Source organism: Glycine soja, chromosome 11, assembly GCF_004193775.1.
Source record: "Glycine soja cultivar W05 chromosome 11, ASM419377v2, whole genome shotgun sequence".
Classification (NCBI taxonomy): Eukaryota; Viridiplantae; Streptophyta; class Magnoliopsida; order Fabales; family Fabaceae; genus Glycine; species Glycine soja.
This window is the reverse complement of record NC_041012.1, coordinates 47,903,919-47,930,805: the sequence shown is the minus strand read 5'-3', so window position 1 is coordinate 47,930,805 and position 26,887 is coordinate 47,903,919. Positions and strand designations below refer to the sequence as shown.

Sequence of the window (26,887 nt, the reverse complement as noted above, 5' to 3'; positions counted from 1 at the left end):
AGATCCCAGTTATTATTCTTTTGATTAATTTTGTTTCATGAGGAATCATAAGTCCATAATTGCTGGAAATATTCACTCGGGAAATACTGCATTATTGTAAATGTTTGTAACAGTTCATTGCTGTTAAAAATTGAAAGGGCAGTTTATCACTGAAATTTCAGTTTTCTTGAGATATCAAAAGGAAGGATTGCTTTCTTGACAAAAGAGTTTATTTCCTATCAAGTATAAACTATCCCTAGAGTCTAGTTTTTCAGTTATAACTGCTGATTGAAAAATCAAGGAATAAAATCATGATAAAATATGTACACATGCCTTAATCAATAGTAATAACTATACCTTTTTTCCCCTCTAAACTTCACCCATTAGAAGTGCCAAATCAATAGTTTTTTGGTGTGTTGCTGGCTCTTGCGGATGATGTGCATGCATAAGTTCTTTTTTTTTAAAAAAAATAAATTGCTTGAATTCTAGACAAAATATTTGTGACAGGAACAATAATGATTTGGCAATTGGCTATTTTGCTGGACTTTTATTATTGCCCAGGGATGATTATCCTTCTTGTTTGCGTTGTCTAATGCAATAAAGTGTTTGGAGAAAGAAAAAAAGTGACTATAAGTTAATGAAAATCTGTGGTTAGTGTACCCGGTTTTTCATGTTATTCTTAGCTTTGATGTGTGGTTTATTACTAACATGTTTGTTTTCATATGTGATTTTCAAAAGTTAATAGTTATAGCTTCCACATTTCAAATGTGATGTATCCATTTTCAATGAGTTTTTAAAAACTCTATAAGCCTATAAGTCATTTAGCATTCAATTGAATGGAAGAGATTCCCACAAAATTACTTTATTCGTTGTATCCTAAAACAAAAAGAAAAAGAATATTGCAGTTCAAGCTCGCTACTATTCTGAGGTTGTGTATGTCAGCCATGGCTAATCATCTATTTCATCAATCTCAATAGGAAAATTTGAATTCTGAAATTGCAAATTTGATTAAACATCTGATGAATTAGGACTTTCAACTGATTAAGTTCTGTGGTGTTTTTTTTTTCTTTGGGGATATTGATGCTAATTAAGCTATTGATTGCTGTGAATAAAGTATGGCAAATCAAGTGAATATCATTTGATTTTTTTATTTGCCAAGAGAGTCTTAAATTGATAAAAGTAGCAAATAGTAACAACTAACAATAGATAGCAGATTGTTTCTTTGGTGTTTTTTTTCTTTGGGGAGATGCTAATTAAGCTATTGATTGCTGTTAATAAAGTATGGCAAATCAAGTGAATATCATTTGATTTTTTTTTATTTGCCCAGAGAGTCTTAAATTGATAAAAGTAGCAAATGGTAACAATAGATAGCGGATTGTTTCAAAAACATACCAAGCACGGAAGTAAAACAAGATTTCCAGTCATATAGAATGTTGTTTCATCTTCTAATTCTAAAGGTAACAAACAATAATGTAAAAAAAAATGTTGAAACAATCCATAGTTATTATACCAAGAATTAATCTCATGCATACCCACTGCGACTAACTGTCCCCTTAAACACATAGAGACAGTCTCCATCTTCAACTCCATGCCACCTGAGGCTACAGCTATCACGCATGATCCTCTGCTTGTGTATGAACAAATAGTCATCAACTGGCAGAATTTTTCTGCTTATCAGTAACTGCTTCAAGTCACTGACTGTGCTTGCATCTCTCATCTCCAGTGGAATGGTGGCACCATTAAGCAAACTAGAGGAAGTTTGTACTACCAAGCTTAACTTCCTTGTGGGAGGTTCTTCTCTCGATCGATTCAAGGGCTTGAGGAACACAACAATCTCAGAAAATTCACGTATGCCATACTCACTCAAGATTCTAAAATCTTCATCCAATTCTCTCCCTGAAAAGTATAATGTCATTCTTTTGATGGGTGTGCTATCAATGATGTGAATTTTTTCCTTCAAGCTGCGAACAGTGTCGGTTCTGTCCACCTCAATGTTAAACTTTCTAGCTGAAAATTTTACTGTGATTTGCATTTTGCTAGGGTGTGGCTCCACTGGTTTGATGGTGAGGTCAATTTTTGTACCTTCAGTCACTATTGGGTAATCTTCCATGTCTAATCCATCCAATAGTTCCCACCCAGAAACTGTTAGGATTTGTGAGGGCACTGGAATCCCCAGGATTTGTTCTATTTTCCTCTTGATTGCTGCAACTGTTTCTTGGGTACCTACTTCAATGAAAAATTGGTTTGTTCTTGTGACAATGGCAACTCTCATTGTCGAACTTTCTTGTGGAGCCTGATGTTTTTGGACAGGAAAAAGGGAAACAAGAGCAGAAAGTTAGAGCACTTTTAATTTCCACAAATAGTACGTCCAATGTGTCAGTAACAAACTATGAGGACAATTAAAATGATTAGTTGGCCTCATGAGATTGTGCATGCAAAAGGATGTATGTTGTTAAAATCATGTTAAAGATATGAGAGCATTTCACATGTTTACGGAATGTGGGGCTCAACATCAAATATTCACGCAAAATGTCTATGTATCTTTGAAACTGCATTTTCTGAAATTGACTAGTAACTGTGTAGTTTTAATCTACAATAACAACATCAGAATAAAGCAAGGAAAACTAGAATTGGGATTAATTTTATCACAAGCTTGCAATTTTAGAATTAGTTTACTACTTTGGGATAAACACATGCTTGTAGAGTGTAGACATGTAACATGCATTGAGATTTTTGCACCATATAGTATATTAATCATTCTGCAATAATTTAGATGATGTTTTCGTAGATCATATTTCACAATTTAGAACTTCTAAGCCAAGCAATAATCCCCTAAATACTATATACATCCTTCTCCGACCTACGCTTACACGGTCCAATTAAGTCATAATTGATCTTGAAGTCAATTATCATACCACGGTCCAATTAAGTCATAATTGATCTTGAAGTCAATTATCATACCATAATAGTGGCAGAGGTCCTATTTCAGTTATAAAAACACTTTGGGGTCATATCTTTCCTGTGTCAAGTACTCAAGTGCAAGTTAAGACCCAAACAAAGGGGAAAAGGAAGAGAATATAGCTTAAAGGTTTATACAAGTGAAAATAATGAGGCTGTTACTATATGTCTGGAAGTGGAAATTGCAAGAAACCTGCATAATAAATACAAGATCACATAGCACCAAAAAAATAAAAATTTTAACCATTGTTCACGAACTCGGGGTCTCAATCATGTTGCTGCTAGCTGTGATCAATGATTAAGAAGTTTTCTTAAAACATAGTAAGTATAATAGAAAATGAGTACAACAAATGTGTTACATACAATACAAGTGTTGTGATTGATGGCGATGCAAATCCAAACCTCTAGGCAAAAAGGCAAGAGTACAAGAATTATTGAAGAAAGAAGCAGATGTAACATGTTCACTATGATGTTATTAATATATTAAATAAAATTATTAATTATCTGCAAAAAAATAAATAATATTATTAATGTAGTATTTGTATAAATATAGAACTTAATCCTATTAATATGGTATTTATATAAATATATAAATAACCAGATTTCTCCCTTATATAGTACTAGTATTAATTAATGCAATTATTAAATATAATATAATTAATTTTAATAACAGTATTAAATATTATATTTACTAAACATAGTATATTCATTAAATTAATAAATGGAACGTAAATTTATTAAATATATAACTTTAATATGTATAAGAATATTTAAATTTATTAACAGTTGTTTTTTAAAGAATTTTTCAAGCCTTTTGATACATAAAAGTTATTATCATTCAATCACTATGTCGGTCATTAATCTAAGGAACAAAGTCTGAACCAGCGTGGATGTATTATACTTGGACTTGTTTTCCCAACTTGGTAAGCTCAAGTTGTTGAATTGAATATATATATAACTTTGAAATTCTGACATTAAAAAAAAAAACATATCAGAATTCAGAATCCAGTTCTATGAAAAATGAGTTTTAAGTCACGATAAGGGTTCAGTAGACCTCCAACCAAAAGAAGCCAACGAAAAGAAGAAAGACAGATTCTTCCAGCGGAGGAAAGGAACAAAGCACAACAGAGTATTATGTTATGATAATGCGTATGACCTTGCTGCCACTATGTAGTTTAATCATCATTCGATTGTCCTAACTCTAAATCAAATAGATCTAGTCCAAGAGATGCTACCAATCTTGTTTCCATGTAACTTAGTAACTTTGTTTCCATGCTTTTGTCCCACATATAATAATGTAGCTAGCATGCTCCACTTCAAAGTTCAAACCACTCAATTTGAGGGCCGGTGTATACATTACTCACAAAGAAGGTTCATGTATGCTCAACACAATATTTTTTTATCTATTAAAATGTGTTAAAATTAAGTTTCAGTGAACTTCAGTGTCAATATACTGGACAGAAAATTTGTGCATTTAAGAAGTAAGAACCTACCGTCCAGCTGCTAAACATATTTGAGAAATAATGGAGTTTTGAGGCATTGATGTTACTTCAGGAAATTTCTCAAACGACCGATTTTTTGGGTACCATTCACTCGTAATCATTGAACTCTTAATTTTCACTTACCCAACACTTATTTGATTCTTCATAACACAAATTAATTGACCTACTACTTATGAAGCTCGTTTTAGAAAAGATCTTGAATCTGATCCGATATTACTCAGCTTTTATTACTAAATAGGAAAATGTTACATCATTTCTAATAAATAATAATTATGATATTTTACTTTTAAGAAAAGTTTATTCTTTCGTTTTATGGGTCTTGCTGTGACTCATCTTCAATATTAAAATAATCATTTGAATATGATTTAAATACTTTTTATTTTAGTTCTTGTAATAAATCACTTATTATTTTAATTAAGGACTAAAAACAAAAAAATAATTTTACAACGTAAAAAAAAATTCTAAAACGTAAAGACTAAGAAAAAGATATTTAAACATTTGAATATTGAAGTTGCCTTCTTCATGAGTTTTTTGGACGAAACGTTCTTCTAAGTGAGGATTATACTTCGCAAAGAATATACGTGGTCTCATCCTAAAAGATACATATTATTCTAAATTGTATTAATGCTTGTCTTTATTGGAGGACATTCCATTATGTTCCGATTGTTCCATCCAACACTTTGCCTGTCAAAGGTGACCCTTGTCAGACTTTACAGCGAGAATCAGTTTGAGAAATGCATGCAAGTAAGCTCAAAAATATATATGGGTTTTATTTCGTAGTTGATGAATTTTGTAAATGAAACAGAATAAAGAAAAAAGAGTGAACTTAAAAAAAGAGTGAACTTAAAAACATAATTAGTACTTAACTTAAGTGTCTAAAATTGCTGCTGGCCAAAGGAATAGGTTTTGCTATTTTATTCTGTAAATATTGGTAAATAGAATTTTTTTAGATAAAAAAAATTATTCTAAACATGCAAGTGTTTTATTTTTATACGTAGTTTAATTATTGATTTTTTAATGAATTAAGTTATAATAAAATAAAGGTACAACTAAAAAGTTATTACTGAAACAGAGGATAAAAATAAATCATATCATATGTATGCATGGGTTAAAAAAATCAGGACATGCATGCAAGATGTACATGTACATGTACTCTATCTTAAAAAAAAAAAAAAAAACTCCGTGTATGCTGGCCTTAAAGCTGGTGTCAATTTTTGGGCCATAATAACACGAACTCATGATTGGAGTTACCTTGTGTCTCGTACTCGAAATGGATAGAATCATGATTATAACATTCTTTAGCATTATTATATGATTGGTTGAAATGAATATGTTTTTCATATATGCTTGTGAATTTAGCAATAATAATATGCCATAAATCTAAATAGCTGCCTTGAAAGAAAATTCGCCTGCCAAATCCCATTCTTTAGCATTTTCATTAGAGCCAAAGGAATGTGCACCTTTACTTTACATTCTATATACATGGGGACGACTTCTTTTGCGAAAATTGTTATTGCTATAACATTATTAACAAATGTTTACCCTATTTATGCTATTGCTATTCCTATTCCTTTTATTGTAGCTATATGCTCTGTATGTACTTTTGACTTTTCAAAGTGCCAGGGTGGAAATTATGACTCTAACCGAGGACAAAGAATCATCATGGCAATAAGTCGTAGAACGTGACACTTTCCTTACACGTGAATTATGGAATGGAGTATTTGAGAGATCTCCTAATCACTTGACATAATGGCCCCCCAATCGGCCAGTTACTGTAAAAACTTTGCCCAAGCGAGCAATGCTTCATTTTATCAATTACTATTTCTTTTATAAAATAGCTGAGTTTTGGAAGCAATCGTCTTCTTCTACTCTTCAAATTAAAGATTCATTCTCATCATCAATGATGTAGAGAATGATGAAGGAAGCATCTGAAGTAATTCATGTCGGTTATTACATTTCTGAAAATAAACGGGTATACTAGAGATTGTGAAAAGAACATTAGGAATAAAAATGTAAAAAAAAAAAAAATCAATTAAGAGATAACACTTAGAGTGGTATTCAAAAAATACTGTAAATTACTAAAATAAGTTTATTATCATGTTTATACAAACTTTTTAGCTAGCTAATAAGTGTTGTCAAATATGCTTTATATGCTTTCAATTGAAAACTTATAAATTAATTTATTAAAATTAAAAATATTAGATATAATTAGTTCTTGAAGTAACTTATAAAAGTAAAATGATAAAAAAAACATATTTACATTTTTTTATATAACTTTGTAAGTTATAATGAAATTTGGTGGTGTGACAAAAATTAAACATAATCTTAGAATAAGATGAATCAGGATATAAAAAAACTTCTACTTGTTTATATATATATATATATATATTGGACAAATGGTCTCAATAACTTAAGATGAATGAATTTTTATAAAAAATTTCACTAACAAACTTTTAACCCCTTTTAAAAGATAAGAGAAGAGAGAATTGCAAATTCAATGCATACTGTTTTGGCTACTTCTCGTGTTTACGTCTTGTCCCTCAAGCAATTCACTTGAGATTTTTCATGTGTAAATCTTTTACAGGCTTTGAACTCACCTTGGGATCTTTTACCCTTGTGTTCAAGATTCTCCAAGAGACAATCAGTCTCTTGATTACAATTCTCTCAATTCGAGAGACAATTAATCTCTTGATTACAACTGAGTTTCTGAGTTGAAAAGAAAGTTTTCTCTCCTTTAGAGTGGATGATACAAATTGAAGATCCTAGAGGAATTACTCTCTTTTAAAGATGATGATACAAAATCAAGTTCCTAGATGAATTCTCAATAGATTTGTAAGTGTTTTTCCAATAGTTGTTGAAAGAACATACAATTAAGTTTTCTTAAAACATCTCTCTTGTGTGTCAGACACACATATATAGGCTCATCGTGTCTTTTCAAAATGATTTGAAGAGATGTGTCTTTTCAAAAAGCTTCTTCTGTAATCGATTATACAGTTATATTTTAAAGGGTTATAACTTTTTAAAGTATTTTCTGATGTGTCGTTATTGGTAATCAATTACAAACATCTGGTAATCGATTACAAGATTCAAATTTCTTGCAAACTTGTCTTTTGGTAATCGATTATACTGTTTGGTAATCAATTACTAGTGCCTTGATTTGTTGGAAACAATGTGTTTGAGGCAAAAACTAATCAATCAACGAGATTCTTTTAATCTTGTTTGCTTAACCTTAAATTTATCTTGAAACAATCTCTGTTTGCTTAACTTGTTTGATTATTCTTTCAAATCATCAAAACTCAGTATTTATACATTCACATATATATAACTTTGTGTTTCAAATATTTTTTTGACTTGTTTAACTCTCTGTCGTTCCAATCTTTTTAGTAAGAATTGTTGTCATATTTATTTATTTATTTTTGAGTTAAATATGTTTGTTCTTTTTATTTTCTGTTAGGCCATATCCTGCAAGTCTTGTTGGGGATGAGAGACTATGAGGCATCTCTAGATAAATATCAGCTCTTATGAGAGTTTCTATTTTAAAACTGAAATTTAACTCTTAAAACTGAAACTAAATCAGTTTTTAATAATTTTAAAATTGGAAACAAAAAACTATTCCGAACGAATCTCTAAAGCAATCTATAGTTGTAAGTTAATAAAATAAATTTGTTTGGATATATTTCTTAACAAATACTCATATGAAAAGAAAATAAAAATAAATCAAATTTCTTTTGTAAGTTAAAATTAGAGTTGGAAAAATTTGTCCGCCAACAAAGAAAAAAAATGAATTAGTTATTTTTTTTTTTAAATTTATATAAATTTAGAAGAAAAAAAAAAAGAGTCAATTCAGTGAGATCAACAGATATGTAGTCTATATAGAATTCAAGCCGACTCCGATCCCTTTTCGCATTTCGGACTGTCAGGCTAGACCGAGTACCCATTTTGACACTTATAGCTAAAATTATATGTCCAATTTTTTTAGAATTTGGATGAGAGACATTTATAAAAGTCGAAGGACATAAATTAATTTTAGCTTACGAGAGTAATATAATTTGTTTTATTTCTAAGTATTTTTTGAGAAATTTATTTAAAGAAAACCTTTATTAAATATCGATCATAATTTAGTCGAATGGACTTGTAAAATAATTAAGGCAATGAGAACTCATTTGATATATGCTAGAAACACTTAGTTGACTCCTCGAAAGAAGATGTGTATTATGAAAGCAGATAGGATATTTTTTTTCCTATGGTGTTGGTGATTCAGAAAACGACGACAGTCCTTTTATTTACTATATAAAATTTGCTCAGCCTTTACTTCTATATTATAGAATTTGAAGGATAATTTTGCATATAATATTGGAGCACAGACAGGCATTGCACAACAGCACAAGGACATGGGTGGCTTCATCCTGCTGCCGACAGCCTTATTATACCTTAATTAATAAAAAAAACGAACATGAAAAACAATGGAATATAATAGGCTTCAGCTCTCCCAATAAAACAAGGTATACAAAAAAGCAATTATTCCTTTTGTTATTAAGGATTTGATGATTTTTTGTTCACAGACTCAGTTTATACATAACTTGTGCTATGAAGTTATGGAAATAAAACTATTGTATTGGCCTTTAAAAAAAGATTAAGGATTTGTATATTTATTTCGTGTTACTATTTAGATCAAGAGTTTGTGTTCTTTAAGTGTGAAATTTACAGAATTAGACATATAATAGTTCAATAAGCTAAACAATAATGATTATAATTGTCTCTAATATTATTTTAGAAACATCAAAAGTTAATTCATGACATATAGATTTTTTCTTATTTATATATATTATTTTGATCATATTATACTAGTTGATGTAAAATTTCTAACATTATTAGAAAGAAAAATAAAATTAATAATTAGGGTATAGGGCTAAAGGAAAGGTATAGCTTGTAAAGGAAAATTAACAATTAATGTTATTTAACATCTCTAGCCTCTATTTTTTCCTTTGTGATGACATTGTTAAATAACACGGTAAAATCCAAAACCTTGAATTAAGAGCCTCAAATATTATGAGACTGAAGGAAAATTAAATTACAAGCTATAATATCGATCACCTACTCATTGAAAAACCTGGCTTAACGAATTAATCTTTATTTTTGTTCCTTTTCCTGATTTCATGTCATCACGCTCCTGCATTTGAAACCGGGTCATTTTTTATCTACAAAGACCAATCATTGATTTATACGAAAGTACCCAAAACGTTGTTGATCCAAAACCTTGCATGAATTAGGGGTTTTCTAGGCCTTACTTTTTCAACAAAGCACAGCCTGCGTTCGATATGCACATGATTTGGAATCTGCTTTGAATTAAACTTACATATTGCTTTATTTATGACTTTATATATGCAATATGGGACAGAAAAGACATGACGGGGTCTACTACACTTTGGTTACGTGCAGTGATTTCCATAAAATTTACATCAATTTAAATACATTCAGCTCTTCATTATTTATATCCGTTTGAAATTTGACCAAGTCACATTTTAACACATCTATGCAAGTTTTGTTAACCATGTGTTCCATTATCATATCTTCTAACTATTTCCCCAGTAATTTAGACTTTTGAGGCTTATTATATTATTATAGTAATTTTATTTTGGCTCACTAATAATGCTGATAGTTAATTAACTACTTAACTTCACTTACACTTGCCGTAAGATAACAGCAATCTCAGGTTCTTAATATTAACAGCGAAATGTAAATTAAACGAGTGTTTCTACTTTTTATATAAGAGTACTTTCTTTTACCTTACTACACAAAAAGAAGAAATGAAAACTAATTCGTTAAGCATTTCCCGACTAGTTTATTGTTATACTACCCGAAAGTAGCATGTGGGAACCACTCTGACCTTTCTATACATAAAAGGACTTACCAAAATGTTTGTCTCTATCTTTATATCATTAACACTTTAATGTATGTTTATAATCATAGTGAGATTTAGATCACATCAACTTTTTTTCTACTCACTATGCACGTTATTGGTCCATAGTTGGCAGCAGGTAGCCACCGTTAATTTATTTTGATCGATGACTGGCTCAATGTACGAAGCGACTAAAGTAATGGACTCATAGTATAAAGGAGCAGGTAATTAGTCTATTGTTTATTCTTAAATCACTCTTTGAGACTAGATTAAAATTCGAATTGCGAGATATTCAAATAATACTTTAAACTAGTATATAGTTAAGCCACCGCATATGTTCACTTATTTAGTTTATATACCTTGTTTTTACAACAAGTTTGGACTATTTTACTATATAATCCTATTCATCTAACACATTGACGACAAGGTAAATTTCTATTACATGTTTATGCAAAAATACTTTATATAAATTAAACTCGTGTTTAAAATGGCACTAGTATATATGCATGCAGATTTTTTTTTTGAGAGAGAATATATACAAGCAGATTAAAGCTATAAATATATGGTGTATGACATCCTATTCTCGAAGAACGTATCAACATTCAGTATCTTTTAATTAAATGACTAACTAAAATCAATTGACGTGTGCTAAAGCATTCAGAAATTCAACTATTTTGAACTCACTATATTTGTCCTATAAGGGCACTGCCAACTAATTGTTTTTTTTATTATACTAGATACAATTATTACATGCAAATGGATGGTAAAGCAGAAAGTACAGCATCACCTTATCGCACATGTTAGTTGGCGGCATGGACCATCAGTATGATTTGTCATGTTACTTGTAGCTCAACCTTAGGACTATAAATCACTGACTACTGTTGTGGAAACAGCGAAGAGAAATGAAATTGCCTCTTTCAAGAAGCATCTGAGTGTTTACTATTTTGTACTATATTTATATATAGTCACTCAAGCTTCTAGGATTTCTGCCTGCTGCATCAAAATGGGAAGCAACTTGAGGTTTTTGAGTCTTTGCCTCTTGGCATTGATTGCATCAACTCATGCTCAACTTCAGCTTGGTTTTTATGCTAACAGTTGCCCAAAAGCAGAGCAAATTGTTTTGAAATTTGTTCATGACCATATCCACAATGCTCCATCACTAGCAGCTGCATTAATAAGAATGCACTTTCATGACTGTTTTGTAAGGGTGTGTGCTTCAATCTTTAAGCTTCTTTCATTTTTACTTAACAAGTACAATGTTATTGTTAGATTAAGGTTAAGGAGCTAACTAAGATGAAGCATTTCAGGGATGTGATGCATCAGTCCTTCTGAACTCAACAACCAATCAGGCTGAGAAGAATGCTCCTCCAAATCTCACAGTAAGAGGCTTTGACTTCATTGACAGAATAAAGAGCCTTGTTGAAGCTGAATGCCCTGGTGTGGTCTCTTGTGCTGATATCCTCACTTTGGCTGCCAGAGACACTATTGTAGCCACAGTAAGTACTCAATTGCTATCAGGAAAATCTTAAGAGTATAAGTACAACTTCTGCTTCACCTTTATTATCTTTACACTTTCTTTTTGAGAACAAGAATGACCCATTTGCTGGTTTATGCCATTACTGACATTGGCTTTCAGGGTGGACCTTTTTGGAAAGTTCCAACTGGTCGAAGGGATGGGGTCGTCTCTAACTTGACGGAAGCCAGAAATAACATTCCTGCTCCATCTTCCAACTTTACCACCCTACAAACACTCTTTGCTAACCAAGGACTTGATTTAAAGGACTTGGTCCTGCTCTCTGGTACCATTTATCAAACAATTTCTCGAGTTGGAAATATGTCTAAATATCTGCAATTTCAACATGAATAATTTATTTTTTAGGAATTTATTAACTACATTTCAAATTTTCAGGATATTGATTTGATAATTCTTATTATTTAGACTTTAGGACACTATCTGTTTGTTTAATTTCAAGGTTAAGATGTGTTATATTTTGAATTTTGCATTACATTATTTCATTTGAAAAAATAAAACCAACAAATTGGCATGAATTATACGTTGTTCTTGGGCTTGTAATGAGCAAGAGTTCAAATTGTTTCAGGTGCTCACACAATTGGTATCGCTCATTGCTCATCATTATCAAACCGGTTGTTCAATTTCACTGGCAAGGGTGATCAAGACCCGTCACTAGATAGTGAATATGCTGCAAATTTGAAAGCATTCAAGTGCACAGACCTCAACAAGTTGAACACCACAAAAATTGAGATGGACCCTGGAAGTCGCAAGACATTTGATCTTAGCTACTATAGTCACGTTATTAAGAGAAGGGGTCTATTTGAGTCAGATGCTGCATTATTGACTAACTCAGTTACAAAGGCACAAATCATCCAATTGCTTGAAGGGTCAGTTGAAAATTTCTTTGCTGAGTTTGCAACCTCCATCGAGAAAATGGGAAGAATTAATGTGAAGACAGGGACAGAAGGAGAGATCAGGAAGCATTGTGCATTTATAAATAGCTAAGAATCTTGTCTTGTTCATGGATGAATCTTGTATCATTTATTTTTTGGGGTTTGATTATTTATGCTATGCCATGTTTTTTGATTAGTTATGCTATGCCATGTGGTCTCTGTCTACATACGTGTGATCCTATATGGTATGGTTGTTGTATGTGTGTTGGAATAAGTGGGCTCTATTGTTATTCATATTTCCAACTTTGCTGGTAGATCATGCTCTTGTAATAAGAACCAGAATTTTTTGTGCTACCCACAGCTGAGTTAATTTATGTCTAGTCTTTTTTTTTTTATGTACTTTTTCACTGCTATTCTCAATTTAATTCCCTTTTTGGTTTAATTGAAGCTAAATGTTTGTTCATTTATTTTAAACTAACAGAGAATGTGAATGAAATATTCAAGGCAAAAACAACACAATCCATTATAGGCAAAGTGGTACTTGTGAGGTCGTGTTCTATAAATATATTTCTTCTAGATCAGAAATTTTACTTGGTTATTGATAAATTGATTATTGATCAAGTCTATCACTTGGGAATGAACTAATATGTTTTTTAAGAAAAAAAGAAAAACTTTGTTAATTGAACAACAAACTTTGTTGACCAATAATTGTTTCACATACTGGGTGTAGGTGCAGTGTTAAATTTAAGATAAAAGCAAAGGGATGTGCGAACATTGCTTTTATATTATTTTTTTTTGGTAACCATGCTAACATTACTTTTATATAATTATAATTAACTATTCATGTATTATACATTTGAATTTCTATTTTTAAACGTGAAGATTTTTAATACATTTTTTAAAATAATGATAATTTATCATTATTTAACACTTATTTTTTATTTTTAAAAACTCCCACTTTGTAAATTGTTTTTAATTTTTCTTTTTACATCACGATCTTAGTTTTAATTACCTTTAAGTTTCGATATTAAAAATTTCGTTTTACACCAGGAACAGACCTGCTTTTAAGTAGACAAAAGCCAAATAGATAAGCTAAAGGTTTAGAATTAGATATATTAACCCCAGCTAAAGAGTTATAGTCAAAGGAATTAGCTTCTCGATTAGTTTAAGTCATAATTAGTTAAAGTAATATTCAGATAATCCGTGTTTACATAATATTCTTCATTAACAATCAGCCATCTTTATTTTTGTATAATTATACAACAAAAATACAGAACATACGTTGAATCGATTGCGAATTTTGTTTTATATTTTTATAAATGATATAATTAATTCGACTAATTGAAGGTTCGTTATAAGGTAAAGTATCTATTTTGTGAGAAGATAACAAATAGTAACTGCAAGTTTTAGTAATATATAATATAGACGGTGATATTGATAGACAATGACAGTTGAAGTAACGTGAAGTAGATTTTCTCAGCTAGTCAGCCATAGAAATTCTATGTCAATATAAGCCATGGTTTTATTCCCTTGGTCCCTATTACTGAAGCAAATGCAGGAGAAGCCAGTGAAAAAAAAAAATCATTGTTTAGCCTTGTGATCGAGACATGATTTGTTCAAAAAAATTGTGAACAATTATCTATATTTCTTTCTGCTAAAAGTAAGTTTTTTTTTTTTTTTTTTGACAGTACAAAAGTAAGTTAGGACTTATTAGCTAGAGAACTTAATTCAACAGGGGAAGCTACAACCAAACCACTAACAATATAAACTCATGATTAATATATATCAATATGATCTAAAATTTAAAGGTTTAATTGCTCAATAAATTAAACTATTTGGAAAATTTTAAGTATATGCTCTTAAACTATTTTTATTTTTAAATTAGAACCCTAAACGCCTTTAAAAAATTAGAACCCTAAACTAAAAAATAAGTCCCTTTAGTTAGTTTAAGATAGCTTGAAACTACCACAAAATCTTAGAGACTCGATTAAATTTCTTTTAAATAGATTTGAAAATAACCATATTCTTAGCCTTAGACAAAGAGAGAACGGGAAACGGGAAACCGGAAACCAAGCACGCCTGTTGGCAGGAAAACAAGCTAGATCACGTCCCAGAAATCAACCTTGTTTTTGGATTGCACTGCAAAATAGCAATAGAACTGTTCCATTAATTTCTAATTCGTGGTCTAATTCAAAAATATTTTAATTCTAGGATAGAAATTTCTAAGAGTAAAATTCAAGAAAAAGAATCATTGTATAGGAAACACTTCAACATGTTATGCAGGGAAATCCCATGTTACTTAATAGAGCGCCTACTCTTCCTTTCTACTGAAATGGGTTGAAAATGCCTGTATACTTATTTTTTTTTTGGTTAAAATATATTTTTTGTTTTTATAAATATTAAAATGTTTAAAATTTGTTCCTCTGAAATTTTGAATAGCTTTTCTGTTTCCACAAAATTGAAATATGTTATTGTTTAATCCAGACATAAATTAGAACAAATCTAAACTTACAATTTTTAATTTAAATTTTAAAATATGATTTTCCTGGATTAAATACCGTCTGAATAAAAAAAATTGCCACAAATATGAACCTCTCATCCACCAAGAACCAAATGCAGAAGCTAATAATTTTATTATAACTCCTACTCTCTGAACATATGCTAAAAATATCACCTTCAAGGGAGGTAAGACGACATTAAGTTTCCGGAAAGGTAATATGAATGTTATTGTTAATGGAGAACCGGATAAGATACAATCGTGTGTTCATAAAGATTAATGTTTTAGGGCTAAACAAAGGAAAAACGGTAACTAGGCCGTATCTTGATGTAAACAATGAGCTGTGTTGTCATTGCATGTAAATCTTTTGTATCTTTTGGCAGCTCTATTGCACTTGATTCTACCTTGGGTATAAAAGCAACTACATATGGTGCCAAATATGATGCACAACAGGAAGTTGCTTGGTTATGTACGGAAAGTTAGTTCCAACTCTTGAACGAATTGAGTTGCTAAGTGAGGTATGGATCTGAATCCGCGGTAGCTGGTCGTGGCGGCGTGGTTGGGGTCGTGCCGGAGTGAGTTGGTAGGTGGTGGATTTGGGCCAGAGGGAGATCGTGCCGTGGTGAGGCTATGGATGAAGAAGGTTTGGAAATAAGGGTTTATTAATTTGTGGAGTTTGTATGTATTTTGTGACAGTTGTTAATGCACAGGATCAACAATGAAATAATGATACATAAGTTTGAATTTGAATTTATTCGAACTGATATTTAAGCCAAAAAATTACATTTCAATTTTATGAGAATGAAAAAAAGTCAAAATTTTAATTGGATAAATTTCAAACATTTTAAATATTTTGATATTTATAAGAATTCAAAACATATTTTAATTTATTTTTTTATTCATAATAAAAATTAGGTCAATAGGCTTTCCAACCTTTTTTTAATAGAAAAGCATGATATTTGTTTGCATTCATTAGTGCATAAGGGATTCAATGCAAACTTTGATGGGATCAAATGGTTGTTAATGTGCTTTTATTTGTAGAAGTTCAAGCATAAGTTCCTTAAGTTTTCTCATAAAAATCTCTTGTCTCCAGCTACCATTAAGGACCCAATTGAAGAAAAAAAAAACAGAGTATAAACACCTATTTGAAAATTCTCAAATAGTTCATACCTAAAATTTTAACTTGTATAGATAAAAAAAGAAAAAATCTTAGTCAGAATGATACTGACAGATCTAATTTCGGTTAATTTGATTACTAATTAGTAGGTGCCAGTGGCATAAATTGAATAAGAAATAAAAATAATTCATTATCAATTCAAATGAAGAAAAATATATTGTGTCAAAAGGATATTAATTATCAAGATTCAAAGAAAAAAATAGTATACTCTTTTTTATAAATACACTACTGAGTAATTTAACCAAATTTAAATTATAATTTTAATGCTCAGTTTACTTCAATGGCTATACCTTTTTTTTATATATTCAATGGCTATACCTATAAATTGTAATATTCAAGCATTGTTTTAATGGAAGCAAACAAGGCATCACATATGGCTAGGAAGAATTGAACAAAAACAAATTAGCTACATACAGTAAGCTCTTAATATTATAAAAACATGCCGATGATATATGTCCATAGATTTCAAGGGAGCTAATACCGGAAAGTGTCAAGGATTTATACTTTACAGCTAAAGTTTCAGTCTCAAAGAAAATGATGACACTGTATCATTGAGCAGACACAATGAGTTACATCACAAAACCAGCCCTGTAGGGATACATGACTCATATTCCTTGTCAAATATCGCTGCCTCAATGTGCATAGCGATTATAGTAATGGATTCACAGTAAAGGAGCAGGTAAGCCAATTTTTTATTCTTAAATTCCCTGTTGAGACTACATTATATTTTTGAATTGCGAGATATTCAAGGATTACTTGTTATATATGTTAAGCCGCCGCATACTGTTTAAAGTATTTAATGTATATACATTGTTACTATAAAATATTTTTACACAATGCAAGGTAAATATTTCTATTACATGTTGACATAAAAATATCTTACGTAAACTAAACTCTTGTTTAAAATGGTACTAGTATCTATACAAGCAGATTAAAGCTACAAAAATATGATACAAAGAGGGAGATTTTGTATAGTATCCTATGCTTGAAGAACGTATCAACATCCAGTATCTCGTAAATTCAGTACTAAAATGTAAAATCTATTGATGTGTACTGAAGGATTCAGAAATTCAACTATTTTGAACTCGCTATATATTAATTTGTCCATATAAGGTCACAGCAGCCAACTAATCATTTTTTTATTAGAGACTAGATACAATTATTACATGCAAATGGATAATAAAGTAGCATGTAGCATCACCTTATCGCACATGTTAGTTAGCTGCATGGACCATCTGTATGATTTGTGATGTGTCTTGTAGCTTAACTTAAGGACTATATATCACTGATCAGTGTTGTGGAAACAGCAAAGAGAAATGGAATTGCCTCTTTCAAGAAGCATCTGAGTGTTTATTATTCGTAATATATAGTCACTCAAGCTTCTAGGATTTCTGCCAGCTACATGAAAATGGGAAGCAACTTGAGGTTTTTGAGTCTTTGCCTCTTGGCATTGATTGCATCAACTCATGCCCAACTTCAGCTTGGTTTTTATGCCCAGAGCTGCCCAAAAGCTGAGAAAATCATTTTGAAATTTGTTCATGAGCATATCCACAATGCTCCATCACTAGCAGCTGCATTGATAAGAATGCATTTCCATGATTGTTTTGTAAGGGTATGTGGTTCAAGCCTATAATTTTCTTTCATTTTTTACTTAACAAGTACCATATATGTTAGATTAAAGAACTAACTAAGATGAAGTATTTCAGGGATGTGATGGATCAGTCCTTCTGAACTCAACAACCAATCAGGCTGAGAAGAATGCTCCTCCAAATCTCACAGTAAGAGGCTTTGACTTCATTGACAGAATAAAGAGCCTTGTTGAAGCTGAATGCCCTGGTGTGGTCTCTTGTGCTGATATCCTCACTTTGGCTGCCAGAGACACTATTGTAGCCACAGTAAGTACTCAATTGCTATCAGGAAAATCTTAAGAGTATAAGCACAACTTCTGCTTCACCTTTATTATCTTTGCACTTTCTTTTTGAGAACAAGATGACCCATTTGCTGGTTTATGCCATTACTGACATTGGTGTTCAGGGTGGACCCTATTGGAAAGTTCCAACAGGTCGAAGGGATGGGGTCATCTCTAACTTGGTGGAAGCCAGAAATAACATTCCTGCTCCATTTGACAACATCACTACGCTACAGACACTCTTTGCCAACCAAGGACTTGATTTGAAGGACTTGGTCCTGCTCTCTGGTATCATTTATGAAACAAATTCCTAAGCATTATTGTTGAAAGACTAACACGTTTTTTAGTCCCTCAATTTTGGAACAAGTTTACTTTTGGTCTTCGTAAGTTTAAAATTGATCTTTTTACTTCATGTAATTTGAAGAATATCTGTTTTAGTGTCTCTGCATAAACGTTGCTTATGATGTAGCCAACAAATTATAACTTGTTTACATGACAACTCACTTTGATTTTCCATTTTGAGCATAGGGACTAAAACAATTTTTTTTTCAAGTAATATGGACAAAAGCTTAATTTTATATTTGGAGGACAGAAAACAGATTTATCCTAAATTTAAATAACTAAAAACATATGTAATCCTGATTGAAAATATACCTAAATATTTGGAGTTTGAAATGGATAAATTTGTTTTTAGGAATTAGTTAATTATCTTTCAAAGCTTTAGAATGCTGTTTAGATAAAGATAAAAATGAGGGTCTTGTTCTTATCATTCAGACTCGTCAATTTGTTTTTAAGATTAAAACGTTGTTAGTATCTGAATTTTGCGCCTCTATAAAAACCAATAAATTGGTGTGAATTATGAATTGTTCTTGTGCTAGTAATGAGCAAGAGTTCAAATTGTTTCAGGTGCTCACACAATTGGTATAGCTCATTGTTCATCATTATCAAACCGCTTGTTCAATTTCACTGGCAAGGGTGATCAAGACCCTTCACTAGACAGTGAATATGCTGCAAATCTGAAAGCCTTCAAGTGCAAGGACCTCAGTAAATTGAACACCACAAAAATTGAGATGGACCCTGGAAGTCGCAAGACATTTGATCTTAGCTACTATAGTCACGTTATTAAGAGAAGGGGTCTATTTGAATCAGATGCTGCATTGTTGACTAACTCAGTTACAAAGTCTCAAATCATCCAATTGCTTGAAGGGACAGTTGAAAATTTCTCTGCTGAGTTTGCAACCTCCATAGAGAAAATGGGAAGAATTAATGTGAAGACAGGGACAGAGGGAGAGATCAGGAAGCATTGTGCATTCGTAAATAGCTAAGAATCTTGTCTTGTTCATGGATGAATCTTGTATCTTTTATTTTTTGGGTTTGATTATTTATGCTATGCCAATGTTTTTTGATTAGTTATGCTATGCCAATGTTTTTTGATTAGTTATGCTATGCCATGTGGTGTCTGTCTACTTATAAAAGACCCCTTATGGCATGGTTGTTGTATGTGTGTTGGAATAAGTAGGTTCCATTGTTATTCTTATTTCCAACTTTGCTGGTAGATCATGCTCTTGCAATAAGCAGCAGAATTTCTTGTGCTACCAACAGCAGAGTTAATGTATGTTTAGTCTTTTTTTTTTTTTGTATTGATGTACTTTTTCATTGTTATTCTCAATTTAATGCATTTTTCCTCTCACACAATCATGTGCCTTTCTTATTTATTTATTTTATGTCTTTTAACTTTTATGTAAAATCTAATCAATATTTTTTTATATTGAATTAATTATTCAATCATCTACTTTTAAGTACACAGAAGCCAAAGAGTTAAGCCAAAGATCTCTAGAATTTGGTATATTAACCTTAAGGAGTACATCTCGGATGTTCTCATGTTCACCCATTTCTTTAAAGTGAGATGAATATAAGTCCTCCAAATATTATTCACCGAAAAAGAAACTTGGGCATATTTAACACTTAGCTTTTTAAAAGTAAACAGAAAAATTCTAATTAATTTATATGAAACGGTAAAATGGGACCAAACTTCTACATATGAAGTTATTTGTTCGATCCTCGTTGTAGCCTATGTATACTGAAAATAAAAATAAAAATTGGTGTATGAAAATTTAACTTTGGAGAGAGACAAAGACGGCTTCTGCATTTAACTTAGGCTAAATAGATACTTTTAAACTTGAAAGAGTAATTGATGCGTTCATGAAACATAAAAGTATAAAATTTAATTTCTGAAAGTGTAAAAAGTGTGATAAATATAGTCGGCCGTTAATTTTTATTCGTCATCGTTGATAAAATAATTTATGTGGCATAGATGGACAAATTTGTCATTGAAATGATGATTAACGTAGTCATATCTAATTGTCAACATAATGACATATTTGTCATATAATATTTTTTTGACTTTTCGTCTTCTCACTCCGCACAAATACGTCCCCGAAAGATGAAAATGCAAAATTTAGTCCCCGGAAGTGTATAAAGTATGACAAATATATCCAGACGTTAACAAAAGACTTTGACTAATTATTATAATTTTGAAAAATTTATAATGATTGCGACAAAATTTTGAGAGAGTTATGTCACACCAGTAAGTGTTTGTTTCCGTCATATAATTTTTAAGTTTTATTAACGGTTGAGACATGCATAAAATATTACCAATGGAAGTGATTTTTTATTGTATTGGCGAATTCTTCTTACTTTGATTCAACTACAAAAAAAAAAATTCAATTCTTTAATTGTTAACTCTTGAATAGATGCTATCAACACATGAGAAATTTTTTTTTTTACTATAAAACGATAAGAAAATTATTATTTCTGTTTAATCAAACACTATTTATTTAATTATTTTTTAATAACTTTTTTTTACTATAAATGTTATCAACACAGGAAAAAAAAAGAAATTTTTTTACTGTAAAACGATAAGAAAATCATTATTTCTGTTTAATCAAACATTATTTATTTAATTATTTTTTTAATAAATTTTTCATAATAAAATATGAATGTCTATTAATATATATAATGATATCAAATTACAAATTATAATAAAAAGTTTGTTGATTTTTAATTTTTTTTAAAAAAGCCACATGGAAGCCACATGTTTAACTATCAAAGCAAGCACAAAAGGTGAACTTCAACCCATCAAAGGCTTAGGGGATCTTGTTGACGCACATGGCACTGGAAGCCACATGGATAAAAGGAATTGTCATTTTCATTTTCATGCTAAAATAGAAACATGAATGTTAATCTAATAATAATCTTCGGCATCAAATGAAGTCAAGTAAATGATAAACTCAAACCAAATCAAATAGTAGATAAAATTAAGTTAGTTTTACCCCCACATTCCCTATCTCTTTTGAAAGCCCTGGCATTACGACAACAGGAATGGTTCAAGCAGCTTTGCAAAGGAAAAAATGCAGTTCCTAAAATAAAATTCAACAACTAAATTGATTTATCTCTCAACATTTAGAAATAATGATTTAAAAGAATGGGGATATATCCTAGAAGTTATTATAGTAAATTAGTAAGTATTTTAATAAAAATTAGTACCTTTGCAATAAATAGAATACTCTTCACCAAGAGCATCCAGAATTGGTTGCGTAATTTTCTCAGCTTCTTCCTGCCATTAATGTCAGAAAAGTAAAAACAACTTATTCTTTTTGAGAAAATGTCATAAAGCAGGGCGGACCAAAGTCTAACCTTATTAGGATATGTCAGATCATCAATGTATAAGAAGTAATCCTCCACAGGAGAAGCTACAACCAAATCACTGGCAATATAAACTCATGATATATATATATATATATATATATATATATATATATATATATATATATATATCTGTATGATCTAAAATTTAAATTATAATTCTAGACTTCTAGTGCCAGTTTAATTCAATGGTTATACCTATATTGTAAAGCATTATTTTAATGGGAGCAAACAAGACAACATATTGCTAGGAGGAATAGAACAAAAACAAAACCCCATACAGTAAGCCCTTACAGATTATTCAGCTCAAATATGCCGATGATATTTCCATAGATTTCAAGGGAGAATACTGGGAAGTGTCAAGGATAAGGATTTAGAGCTGAAGTTTCAGAGAAAATTATGACAGTGCACTGGGAATCCACATAATGAACATCACAAAATCAGCATCTGCAAGGATACATGACTCACATTCCTTGTCAAATATGGCTTTTTTAAGAAGTTGGAGAGACTGAAACACCAAATCAATAAGTATAAAATTAGGAATACCATATTAAAACAGTGAATATAACATTTCCTTCTATGCATTCTGAAGAATCTCACCTCAAATGCCAACATTTTTATTTGCAGCCTGAATGAAGCTTCATCAGAAGAATCAACATCGTCTGGCAAAGCAATACAGTCCCACCACCTACAAATACTTTGTAGTGACTCATCTTACATAGTTCAAATAAAATCATACTACAATGTTTAACATCAAACGGAACAAGAAGATCATAGTATTCCCTTTCCACCAAAGTAGCATATTTGAATGATAACAAAACTAGATTAAATTATTCTTTTGAAATTTGAGCAATGAAGTTGATATTTTATTTGATCAGTTTTACAAAGTATCTTGATGGAATGGGAACTATGATTACATGAAACAATGCAAATAAAAGTTTAATATTTTAACAAAAAAGAAAAAATAAATGCTGCTTTTATAGTTAGAAGTCTTATAGAAAAGGACATCTTTCACTCTCTAAACAGTTTGATTAAATGGATAATTTAACAAGAGAACAGAAAAGAAAAACGATAAGACCAAAACATATATATCTTGCATTTTCTCAGACCCAATGAAAATTATCCAATTTCAACAACCCTGCAACAGAAGAACATGAGTTGTAACATATATATCACAAATATTTTAAAAACCTAAATTACTTGAAACCATGGTGCAGTGTATTCCTGGAATCATGCAAATTTATTAAATACTTTTCCTCAAAAATTTCCTCACCATTAGCTCTCTGTATTAAGGCCTCATGTAGCAGGTAAAGTTAGTAACTAACTACCTTCTCTTGTGTCCCATCAATATGGGCTTCCAAGCTTCCAAAAGAATAGATAAGTTACAGTGGTTCGAAACACAGGATATATCATGTTTCATTTGCTTTTCAAGACTGACTGCTTTTAACTTGCGGTACTTTAACATGGTAGAAGAAATGGCCTAGTCACAAAATTCAACCAGGCCTCCATGTCAGACAAATCTAATAAAGATGATTTATGCAAGACTAATGAAAATAGCTTATTTAATAAGTTGAGCATCTATTAATACACCCATGTCTATGTCTAATGTCAAATTAAAGGCTAGCTTAGATAGAATAAAAAGCGAGATGTAAAATAATTAGATAAAAGGACCATAAAAATTTGAGAAAGAAGCAATCTCTTATGTTATGAAAGCAAAATATTCACCAGATTTTTTTTCTAATTGATTTGCTTGATGTGTCAGCATTTACTTCAGAGTAATCTTTATTGAACTCTAATGATGACAATACCAGGTGATGTTATCAGATATACATGCATAAACAGTATACACATGCATGTGCATTCTTCAAGCAGCATTCGATAGACATGAAACTCAGAAAAATTAAACCTTACCTTTGCAGCAAGGAGGAATATATCATTTGTTTCTGGGAGAAAAAAGAAAAGAAGGATAAATCAGCAAGAAATGAAACAAAAGGGTCAGACTTCAGAACACATTTGGATTGTTAAGAAATATTCACACCCATAAGGAAGGAGTCTTACATTAGCATGTTTGATGAATTTAAGGAGTGCCTCTCTACGAGCTGAATCAGAACTCTCACCAGTACAGAGTAAAGAATGGGAGGATTCCCAATCCACCTCTGCACATGACATGCTACAGGTATTGACTACGTCATCAGAAGAGATTACATCATACTTTGAACGCAAAAGAATGATGTGCAACAGTTCAAGAACATACCCATTATCCCAATAACCACAGGAAGCTACAGTTAAAAACAAAGTTTTATCTTTTTCTTTTTTCAATCTAATAGACCTTGGAAAGTGTACGTGAGAAGGGATAAAAAGTAGGCCAGAATTGTTAGTGTCTGTGCAGTATTTGTCATTAGGTAGTTATAGAACCGAGTTATTATTTTTGTGTATCATTTATGTTTTTATGCAGTTATTTAGGCACCTATAGATAGTGTGCCAGATAGTGTGTGATCTGTAATGCTTTATGTGTATGGAGCTTGGGGAGTGGTTATTCGTGGGGTAGTTAGTAGTTTTACTAATTGCTGAATGCAGAAGGAGACTCCATGTTAGGGGGAAACCCAGTGTGGTCTATGTCTTGTACTTCAATTCTGGCCTAAAAACCATATTGTGTCAAGTACTCCCTCCGCCCGACCCTTTTTAAAAATTTGTTTATTTCTTTTTATAAGATTCTTTTTTAATTTTTAAATGTATTAACTATTTTTTTTTTCCACATATCCTTACTTAATTATTCTTTGTCCAAATATTAATGAGAAAAGTGGATAAAAAGATAAGAAAAAGATAAAATTTTGGAATGCTAGCACAATTAATTGACACAGATTTAATGTGGTTAATTAAACTAAATACTTTTCTTAAAGGGCGCAAATTAGTTGATAGAGTCTTATAATTAGGGACTGAGGGGATAATAAGTACATAATTTAGTGCGCTTACTCTATACTTTAACACAATCCTAAATACATGCACAAAAATCAAAGTTGCAAAGTGTCAAACTCTCAACCTATAATTAGCTTTACTCTTCTACAGTTCTACAAATTTATTCCTGTTCCTTGGCAGAAAACATTGGCAAAATAAAAATATTATATATAATCTATTTTTTCTTCAGGCAACCATAGCCTTACCCGCAATAGTAAGCTTCTCCACATCCACCAGGGCATGGAACAGCTGGCGGCAAGGAGAACTTCTCGGAGAAAGGCAACACCAATTGGCCATTCATTAAAGATTGCACAACATCTTCAGGGAGAGGAACTTTAGTTTTGGGACTACCAGAAGTGCATTGCTGAGTGCTCTCCTCTTCATCTGAAGAATCCATTTCATGGCAGTGTTTCGAAGAGCTTCCCACATCACAACCATGACTCTCGTTGGCCCTCAGTTGTTGCATGTAAAGCTTCCTTCCAATTTGAAGTTCTATGGAACCAACAAAACGAAAGCAGAAGCTACACACCAAACAATCAATCTGCGAAACAAGGTAGAATATAAGAGAAAGGAGCAGAAAGCTTTTAATATGGCTACACAAGAACAAAAACTGTGAAAATAAAAACAAACCTTGTTGAGGGGATGTTGAGCTCCTACAAGCATGGGGTCCTTCAGAACCAGTTCCCCCTCTTTGAAGTCCATGTCTGCATATAAACCTGCAGTTCTCCAATTGCAGAAAAAACACATACTATAATACATATTAAAAGAAGAGTAATAGAGGATTTTTACATTCTCATTCAATCTACAATAAGAGTTACAGAGGACTTTTAGAATAACTTTCTTGAAAGTCATACCAAAGGTAGTTAGTAGGCAATTAGAGTATAAAGATTAAACTCTTGAAACAATTTGAATGAAGTATATATAAATTTAACAGCTTTATGGAACATAAACAAATGACAGAATTATTAAAATTGAAAATAAAAAAATAAAAACCTTTTCCAGACCATCCTCTTATGAATTGATTTTTAAGGGGACCTTTCGACGAATACGTTTGTTGCATTATAAATTTAATAAAAGCCAATAGGCAAATGGAGTCCATTGAAGGTTGGAAGAGTGTGAGAGTGAGATTCCCAGGTGGTAACATACGAAATCATATTGGTAGTTAGTAGTAGTACTATGTTTTGGTCCATCCCATGTGATTTAACTTTGTTTTGTTAATAAATTAAATGACTTAAATTAAAAATATTGGATAAATATGATGCTGATTTTTAAAGTCTTTATCCTTTCTTTAATTTTCATTATTATTGAAAAATATTTTAATTTAATTCTTACGGGTGTGAGATCGTTTTCAATGTCATCATACCAGCTTTTTTTATGTTGAAAATAAATATTTATTTATATAATGTTGAAAATATATATTATGCGTGAGAACTACCATTTTCTTATTTTCTTTTGCTGACAAAATTAATATTATAACAAATTAATATTTGTCAATAAGAAAAAATTATGCGTAAGAACTAGAAACATTGAAATTTTTATATTTTATACTTTACAATTGTTTTAAATTTGATTTGATTCGTGTATTTTACAGTAAATTCATGACAATCTCGGAATATTATAACAACCGAAACAGCCTTGAAGATGATTGAGGAGTAAAGAACTAAATTGAAAACCTATTTGTATGAAGACCAAATTAAATTGTACGAGGATAAAAAGTAAAAGTTAGAGAAATTTATTTTCAACTTGATCTTATTGAGATTAATATCAAACCAGTCCAATTTTATTTTATTTTTACTTCAAACTTTTTTTATTTCTTGATAACAATTTTAACACAATCACCATCTTGAATTAAATTCTGAAACATTATAAACGATACTTTTTTGGCTTCCCAAGACAAGAT

At 31.0% G+C, this 26,887-nt stretch overlaps 4 protein-coding genes across 7 annotated transcripts; 2 read left to right on the top strand and 2 right to left on the bottom strand.

The window, feature by feature from the left end:
• Positions 1-1,357: 1,357 nt before the first annotated feature.
• LOC114373540 lies at positions 1,358-3,331 on the bottom strand. Its single transcript, XM_028331022.1, has 2 exons — positions 3,301-3,331; positions 1,358-2,272 (listed from the first exon to the last, which is right to left on the bottom strand). The coding sequence occupies exon 2, from the start codon at positions 2,249-2,251 to the stop codon at positions 1,502-1,504; it is 750 nt and encodes a 249-aa protein (XP_028186823.1). The 5' UTR covers positions 2,252-2,272; positions 3,301-3,331; the 3' UTR covers positions 1,358-1,501.
• A 7,907-nt stretch (positions 3,332-11,238) lies between these two features.
• LOC114376501 (peroxidase 3-like) lies at positions 11,239-13,137 on the top strand. The gene is made up of 4 exons (XM_028334653.1): positions 11,239-11,545; positions 11,646-11,834; positions 11,975-12,137; positions 12,438-13,137. The coding sequence occupies exons 1-4, from the start codon at positions 11,342-11,344 to the stop codon at positions 12,854-12,856; spliced, it is 975 nt and encodes a 324-aa protein (XP_028190454.1). The 5' UTR covers positions 11,239-11,341; the 3' UTR covers positions 12,857-13,137.
• On the top strand, positions 11,240-20,019 carry LOC114376500 (peroxidase 39-like). Of its 2 annotated transcripts, XM_028334652.1 has the most exons (5): positions 11,240-11,341; positions 17,827-18,030; positions 18,125-18,313; positions 18,453-18,615; positions 19,234-20,019. In XM_028334652.1, exons 2-5 carry the CDS (start codon positions 17,827-17,829, stop codon positions 19,650-19,652), a joined length of 975 nt encoding a protein of 324 aa, XP_028190453.1. In that variant the 5' UTR covers positions 11,240-11,341; the 3' UTR covers positions 19,653-20,019. The 2 variants fall into 2 exon arrangements, with proteins under 2 accessions (XP_028190453.1, XP_028190451.1); XM_028334650.1 differs by lacking the exon at positions 11,240-11,341 and having other exon boundaries at positions 17,713-18,030.
• Positions 20,020-21,481: 1,462 nt separating this feature from the next.
• LOC114375332 (histone-lysine N-methyltransferase ATXR2-like) lies at positions 21,482-26,150 on the bottom strand. 3 transcript variants are annotated; one of them, XR_003658751.1, is made up of 11 exons: positions 25,981-26,150; positions 25,618-25,703; positions 25,194-25,528; positions 24,091-24,202; positions 23,944-23,975; positions 22,633-22,720; positions 22,492-22,540; positions 22,327-22,381; positions 22,024-22,079; positions 21,874-21,943; positions 21,482-21,746 (listed from the first exon to the last, which is right to left on the bottom strand). XR_003658751.1 is itself a non-coding variant. In XM_028333107.1 (10 exons), the coding sequence occupies exons 1-10, from the start codon at positions 26,129-26,131 to the stop codon at positions 21,714-21,716; spliced, it is 1,011 nt and encodes a 336-aa protein (XP_028188908.1). In that variant the 5' UTR covers positions 26,132-26,150; the 3' UTR covers positions 21,482-21,713. The 3 variants fall into 3 exon arrangements, 1 of the variants encoding a protein (XP_028188908.1); XR_003658750.1 differs by having other exon boundaries at positions 21,874-22,079; XM_028333107.1 differs by lacking the exon at positions 22,024-22,079.
• Between the last annotated feature and the right edge of the window lie 737 nt (positions 26,151-26,887).